The 7,242-nt window shown below is 60.3% G+C and overlaps 4 protein-coding genes across 4 annotated transcripts in view; 2 read left to right on the top strand and 2 right to left on the bottom strand.

Annotated features, from left to right (window-relative positions):
- Positions 1–336: 336 nt before the first annotated feature.
- On the top strand, positions 337–1,409 carry VDBG_05380 (peroxisomal membrane protein PMP47A; the record flags this gene model as incomplete). Its single annotated transcript, XM_003004221.1, has 3 exons — positions 337–422; positions 481–1,238; positions 1,291–1,409. 3 exons carry the CDS (start codon positions 337–339, stop codon positions 1,407–1,409), a joined length of 963 nt encoding a protein of 320 aa, XP_003004267.1.
- A 495-nt stretch (positions 1,410–1,904) lies between these two features.
- Positions 1,905–4,613, bottom strand: VDBG_05381 (conserved hypothetical protein; the record flags this gene model as incomplete). Its single annotated transcript, XM_003004222.1, has 6 exons — positions 1,905–3,146; positions 3,242–3,696; positions 3,763–3,994; positions 4,260–4,327; positions 4,387–4,521; positions 4,580–4,613. 6 exons carry the CDS (start codon positions 4,611–4,613, stop codon positions 1,905–1,907), a joined length of 2,166 nt encoding a protein of 721 aa, XP_003004268.1.
- Positions 4,614–4,893: 280 nt separating this feature from the next.
- Positions 4,894–5,851, bottom strand: VDBG_05382 (predicted protein; the record flags this gene model as incomplete). The annotated part of the gene is made up of 4 exons (XM_003004223.1): positions 4,894–5,245; positions 5,361–5,440; positions 5,571–5,688; positions 5,820–5,851. 4 exons carry the CDS (start codon positions 5,849–5,851, stop codon positions 4,894–4,896), a joined length of 582 nt encoding a protein of 193 aa, XP_003004269.1.
- Positions 5,852–6,685: 834 nt separating this feature from the next.
- VDBG_05383 (monoxygenase) overlaps positions 6,686–7,242 on the top strand; it is a gene marked incomplete at both ends in the record, with an annotated part of 1,375 nt that continues 818 nt past the window's right edge. The window contains 2 exons of the mRNA XM_003004224.1: positions 6,686–6,761; positions 6,833–7,164. Of these exons, the coding sequence (XP_003004270.1) occupies positions 6,686–6,761; positions 6,833–7,164 (408 nt within the window). The remainder of the gene's footprint in view (positions 6,762–6,832; positions 7,165–7,242) is intronic.

Below are 7,242 nucleotides of genomic sequence, written 5' to 3' on the forward strand. Positions count from 1 at the left end.
TACCTACCTAGGCAGGTGGGCAGGGTGGGCAGGTGGCATGCCGAACGCCTCCTGCCCTGCATCTGCCGTCGGCACGACTAGAGTTGACCTCGGCTCGCACGACTAGGGATGCCATTTCATTCTCTTGCATCACCTTGGCTTGCAGTATCAATAAAGCATCATCCCAAGCGTACTCGGCCTCGAGTCATATCCCTCTACGATCCCCGTTGACGCCCATCCCAATTGTCCCTCTTCCACACCTGTGCTCACCACGCCATCAACGCGCTATCCACGAGACTGACGTCGTCATCGCCCCAAACTGTTGCCATCGCCACCACTCCCACCAACACTATCACCATGTCGAAGCCTGTCCTCCCCCAGAATGACAACGTCGCCCACGCCCTCGCCGGCGCTGGCGGTGGTCTCCTGTCCATGGCTCTGACGTGCGTCTCTCCTTGACCTCACCTGCGAAGAATGCGCCCGCTGACACGCGCCCACCAGCTACCCCCTCATTACTCTTTCGACCCGTGCCCAGGTCGAGTCCAAACGCGCCGAGTCTCGCTTCATCGACGCCGTTCAGAACATCATCGCTCGCGAGGGTGTTTCCGGCCTCTACTCCGGCCTCAACTCGGCCCTCTTCGGCATCAGTGTCACCAACTTTGTCTACTACTACTGGTACGAATGGACCCGCGCCTTCTTCGAGAAGGCCGCCGCGTCCCGCCCCGGCCGCGTCGCCGGCAAGCTCACGACCGTCGAGTCCATGCTCGCTGGCGCCCTCGCCGGCAGCGCCACCGTCATCATCACGAACCCCATCTGGGTCGTCAACACGCGCGTCACCACCCGCGGTCGCGCCCAGGAGGAGAAGGTCAAGGAGGGCGACGAGGAGGCCCAGATTGAGAAGAAGAAGAAGGCCAAGACCCCCAGCACCCTCGGCGTGCTCCTGGCCCTCCTCAAGCACGAGGGACCCCAGGCCCTGTTCGCGGGCGTCATCCCCGCGCTGGTCCTCGTCATCAACCCCATCCTTCAGTATACGCTCTTTGAGCAGATGAAGAACTCGGTGGAGAAGAAGAGGCGCGTGACCCCCACTATTGCCTTCTTCCTCGGCGCCCTGGGCAAGCTCTTTGCCACATCCGTGACGTACCCCTATATCACGGTCAAGAGCCAGATGCACGTTGCCGCCCACGGCGAGAAGAAGGAGGGCGTCTTCCAGGCGATCAACCGTGTCGTCAAGGAGGAGGGATACAAGGGTCTCTACAAGGGTGCGTTATACCATGGCCAAGCCACATCGAACCCCTCGCTAAACAGTACCAGGCATCGGCCCCAAGGTGACCCAGAGCGTCCTGACGGCTGCTCTTCTCTTCGCCTTCAAGGACGTGCTCTACGAGCAGACTGTCAAGCTTCGCCTTGCCGCTGCCAAGAAGCGCGCTTGAGCGCACTTGTTCGGACAACATGTCTCTCCGCGTCATTGCTGACATGGAACGTGGACAGAACATCAAACACGTGTAAAAATTGTATATTGCGAAGGATATCAGATGAGATGTCTCGCACTGGGAGGACGGTTGAACGCTCGCTTGAGACGGAGTTTGTGATGCCCATGCTCACAGGGGCCGGAACCGGAAGGATGGGATACCACGAATTTAGTATGCTAGGCTGTAACGAGAATTATTCTTTTATGATATTGGAAGAAAAGAAAGAAGAAAAAGAAAAGATTCTTCCCCAAGACGGCCTGCTGCCAATAACCCCTCGGACAAAAATCGCACAGGCATGTTCATCCCCTGGTAGCGGTCCACAGGGGTTGCAGGAGGAGGAGAGAGGGGAAACGGGACGATGGGGAGAAAACCCAGGAGCCTCGGCCCCTGCGGCACCCTAACTCCCTCCCCTCCCCCCCCCCCCTTTCTCCCCAAACCAAGCATGAAGAGAAGCAGCTACCGCACCGGCAGGATCCTCGGCACGAGCCACCATTCGTGGTAGGCCTTGTCAGGGGTGGGCACCTCGGCCCTGAGCTTGAGGTCGCCGCCCTCGCCGGCCCGGTCGAGTGCCTTTTGCAGGACCGACACGGCGAGCCCCGTTGCGATGCACGACTTGAGCGCGCCCTTGACGCCGGGCAGCCAGCGCGCGTGCGACCCCACGGAGAAGGCCTCGGCCTCGGACAGCCGGCCCACGGCCTCGAGCGCCTTCTTGGACCCGGCGAGCCCGCGCTCCGCCAGCCGCAGCAGGTCCGCCGTCGACGTCGCGGGCTGGCGCGTGCCGGCTGTGAACTCGGCGAACGTCGGCAGCGCCGGGTGGCTGATGACGGCAAAGGGCTTCATGCGTGTCTCGTACCGCAGCTCGTCCGTGCTGTAGGGCCGCGGCTGCGGGCGGAGGAGGCCGAGGCGGTGCAGCGCCGTGTGCAGGCACGACATGGCGTCGGCCATTTCGGCCGTGATGGCGGCGTCGAGGAGCGCGAGTCGGATAAAGTTGAGCGACGTGGCAAACTGCGCTTCCGCCGCCGGCGTCAGACCGCGTGGGCCGCCCGCGCGCTGCTGCGTCAGGCTCCGCACGGTGAACGTCTTGATGCGCTCGACGTGCTGCAGGCGCTGGCGCGCCAGGTGCTGCAGATACCAGTACATGCCGGCGAGCTCGTCGGTCTGGTAGACCTCGAGCTCGAAGCCGAGCTGGACGATCCACTCCATCTGCCGGAGCTTGTAGAGGTGCGCCCACGACGAGAGCGACAGGGCGAACGTCTCGACGGACGCCCCGCCGTCGGCGGCGCGGTACACGATGGGCTGCGCGTCCGTCTGGTGCTGCAGGATCTGGTCCACGTCCTCGGCCTCGAACTGGAGGTTCTCCCAGTCACGGATCACGTGGCACAGCGTGCGCCGCACACGGCACCGGTTCTGGCAAAAAGTCCGCAGGATGTCGAGGTACGGCTGCGCCGCCTTTTGGCGGAACGCCTCCATCGTCTCGGCCACGATGAAGCGCGGGTCCTGCGGCGCCTCGACGTCGTCGTTGGCCCGGTCCAGCAGCGTGCTGCACGGCAGCGCCACGATGGCGAGGTCGTTGTCCAGCAGCATGCGTATGCTCATGTGCCCGAGGACCTCCATATCCTTGAACAGAAAGTTCTGCAGCAGCGTCCGGATGTAGATGAGAGCCTGGGGCTTTTTGGCCTGGAATGTGAGGACAAAGGTCTTGGTCGGTGGTTAGCACGGCAAACGGCAAGCAGGTCCTTTTTCTTTATAGAAACAATCTTTTTTTTGTCTCTCCTTTGAATATATTCTCTCACCTGCAGACATTGCGAGTCGTGGTACTCGAGCACGTCAATAACCTCGACGCCATCCTCAAAGAGTCGCTTGATGTGTCCAAAGGCGTCATCGAAGCTCAGCTGCACGATCGGCCGCGGTGGCATGGTACTAGCGAGCTTCCGCTGCAGCTTTGCGCTGAATGCGTCGGGCACATGCTTTGCCAGCGCGTGGCTGCTCTGCAGTCCCTGCACCATGACGAGGGACTCCTTCCAGGGTGCTCGTATGAGATCGGGAGCTGTGCGGTACTGAATGGCGTCGGTGGCCGCCAGGAAACTGTGTCGTAACAGGAGCCGGTCATTGAGGGCCCGGATGATGTCGGTGGGCACCCGAGTCTCGAGACCTTGGAGGAGGCTGCTCGTTTCTAGAATGATGTGGCGAACGCTCTCGATGGAAAATTTGTCCAGGAGGTTTCTGTGGTATGTATTTGTGACAAAGTCTTCCTCCTGTCATGTTTGTTAGCACGTTGAGCCGAGTCAAGGGGTTTGTTTTTTTAGCCAAGCACGAGCCTCGTAGTAGTGCTCGTTGATGATGCTCTCGTTGACCTGTCCGCACGTCTTGAGCAGACCGAGGCAGTACGCTCGCAGTACAGCGTGCATGGGCGAGGGCGTTGCGACGGCAGGATCTCTGATAAAGTGAGCTTCGTCGAGCGTCGAGGGCGCAGGCATCAGGATCGATTCGACATAGGCACAGGTGAAAACCGTCTGGGAGAGGGGGTAGCCGACATGCCAGGCCATCTACGAAGAGAGAGAGAAAAGAAAACAAGATCAGCCTGAGCGAAGAGACGTGGCGAAATACGTGGGTGGCTCACTTCGTGGCAGAGCAGCTGGTCGATGATGCCGAGGACTTCTTCGGGCAGCAAGGGTTTTGATACGTCATAGTCGTTGTCGAGGGATTCACCCGGCTCCAAGCAGCCGCTGTCCATCTTGGGGTCCATGATCTGGGGTTGGCCTCATCAGCTTTGCGTGCTCTGGCAGGCGGCGGCGAGAGAGAAAAGCAAACCTCGAGAGCACCGACAGACTCGAACAGAGTGAAGAAGCCATCTTTGACGAGCTCGCCGGGTGCAAGTGCTGTTATGTGGTCAGCCGACGGGCCCTGTCGGACTTGCCGGTAGAAAAGAGATCCTCACTTGACGCTGCTTTCCGGAACCGAGACGTGATGTCGAATGCGACTATGCCAGGGTTCGACGCGGACGCCGGTACAGGTGGTGCGGGTCTCGGCTGCTCATGAGCGCGGATTTCCTCGAGGGAGAGCCTCGAGATGTCTGGACGGGGTCAGCGATCGAGGTCAAGAAGCAAGAACCGGGGCTATGTTCCGTGTACCTTGTGACGCCTCAAGAGCGGGCGAGGCCGCCATCGTGTGTGGTGGTGCAGAGCGATCGTGAGCCCCAAAGCTTGGCTGGCCATGCAGGTTGGAGGCGAGTTTGGTACGTGAGGTGCCCAGGCAAAAGTGAGTTGAAGTGAGGTGAAGTGAGGCAAGTGGAGGGGCTGTTCGTTCAAATGACAGGCGCCATTGATGCAAAATCCACCCAGTAGTAGTACACAATCACGACAGAAACGGGAAGGACCGAGGGAAGCGTTGAGATGCTGCTCGAACACATCCAGCAATGCGCAATGATTCCATCAAGAAAGAAAAGTCACACGCAGTAGACGAACAGCCTAAGCTCAGAACCAACATGGTGGTTCATGTTTGGGCGTCTGCCAGCGCGCAGACAGAAGTGGGCACGCGGCTTAGTGCCGAGTTTGCCCGGCAGACGCTGGCGGTACTGATGGTGGTGTAGGCATCGGACCCAGCCGCTGTCCAGCGACGCAACAGCACGCATGGGGAGACGGACAAGCATGTCGAGCCCATGGCAGAATCCAGTAGACCGCATCATTAGCAGGAATTGATATCGAATAACGCGGATCGTCTCTATGATACAGCCGCCCCTTGACCAGCGGGCGAGCGGGCGGGGAGATGCATCTCGCAGGTATCCTCCTCCCTCCCGTCTACTTCCTCACACTCACAGACACCCTGCTGCTGCTGCTGCTGCTGCTGCTGGTGCCCCTGCTCTTCCACTGCCATTCATCATCCTCCCCTTTTGCGTTCGATACACGGGCTTACGAGGAGCCGGCGGCGGCGTTCTCGACAGCCTGAGCGGCGTTGGCCTTGACGAGGTCCTTGGGCTCGCCCATCTTGCCGTTCTGTTCGTCGCGGTATTGGGGTCAGCGTTCCGCTTCCATTTATGCTCTTCTTTTCCGCCCTTCTTGCCACGCCCCCTGCGTCCCCAGGGGGCGATCTGGCTCGGAGCAGGGTCATTCAGTGTCGGCTTACCTCCCACTTGGCGAACCTGATCTCGGCGACGGCACCGCGGCGCTCGGCGAGGATCCTCTTGTCCTCCTTGAGGCTGCGACGCACAGCACGTGCGGACACGGCCAGGAAGCGGTTGTAGCTGTGGTGCGGGAATCGGCGGGTCAGTTTTCGGAGGCCAGTTCACTTCGTTTTCCTGCCCATGGCGACGCGGGACATTCGGGCGGCCGGCGGGCGGGCTGGAGGGGGGGAGGGAATGGCAATTGCACTCACGTGATGCCGGCGGCTTTCCACGCGAAGACCATGTTGGCGATTGGTGACGGAGCGAGGACTGGTGATGGGAGAGATTGAGGGGAGTGGTAGTTGTGGGTGCGGTGGTGGTGATGCCAATTGAAGGTTCTCGGTCGGGATTTGCGTCGGAAGCTCACTTCTGGTGTTTCGGCCTGAGGCGACGACTAGAAAGGTACATGGTACATGGAAGGTGGACCTCACCAAACACACCAACGCACCCAACAGTCATCCTCCTCCTCCTCCTCTGGCCTCCCTCCTCCATCCACCCGGAAAGCCCCGCCTCGACACACCTTGCCCGTGTTCCCATCTTCTCGATCAGCATAGCCAGTCGCTTCTGAGGCCGGTTGATGTCTTGTGTGTCTGATGTTCGGCGAGCATCAGCCCTGCCCACCTCGGACAACAGACGGAGCATCCCATCCCAGTGGACCTCAGGGCAATGCAATGCCTGTATGCCGACACTTGCCTAGAGCTCACCCGGAGACCATGGATTGATTCGCCCGCCCTGTGACGAATTCGGCAACGTCTTTGCGCGGCGCACTCGCACTCGCACCCGCACCCGCGTTGGGGGAGGCTGTCGCTGATGCAGCCAATACTGCATGTCCATCAAGCCTAGCTGAGCGAACTGACTTCACGCTACAACAACGCCGCGTGGTATTCCTACATTGTTGCCGCAAGCCAGCCTCACGCGATGTGGCTGCTCCGTCTGTCCACATGCATAGACGATGGCCCTGAGTAGGAGCTGTGACTACTTATACGACATTTGACCGTCCCCAACAAGGGCACGGGTACGGTGTTCATCGTCTCCCATCGTCTGTCGTCGTCTCCCATCATCTATCGGCACCTTCAACATGACCGCCTCCCAGGATGCACCAGTTTCTCCGGCCATGGGGCCTAAGATTGCCATCATCGGTGCTGGCCCGGCTGGTACATTTTTTCATTTTTTTTTTCTTTTGGCTCTCACCCCTCTGTGCCTTGTCCCGTCTAACAGTCCTCAGGCTGCATGCTCGCGAGACTCCTCCATCGGGCCAATGTGAGCGTCACCGTGTTTGAGAGCGAGGCGTCGCTCGATTTTCGATCTCAAGGCGGGACGTTGGACCTCCACACATCGACCGGCCTCCTTGCCATGAAGGAGGCCGGATTATGGGACGAATTCCTCGAACACGCGCGATATGACGGGCAGTACATCGCCTGGGTCGACCAGCACGCGCGCCAGCATTTCGTCATGGGAGCCTCCAGTGCGCGGAGCGACGTCCAAGAGCGGCCCGAAATCGACCGCCGCGCAGCTGCGGCGCATCCTTGCGGCATCCCTCCCCGAGGGCATCATCAAGTGGGATCATCGTCTTCGGCGTGTCGAGGCGCCCAACACGCTCGTCTTTGACAAGCCTGACGACGTCAGACTTGACCT

This window comes from Verticillium alfalfae, genomic scaffold, assembly GCF_000150825.1.
Source record: "Verticillium alfalfae VaMs.102 supercont1.6 genomic scaffold, whole genome shotgun sequence".
NCBI lineage: Eukaryota > Fungi > Ascomycota > Sordariomycetes > Glomerellales > Plectosphaerellaceae > Verticillium > Verticillium alfalfae.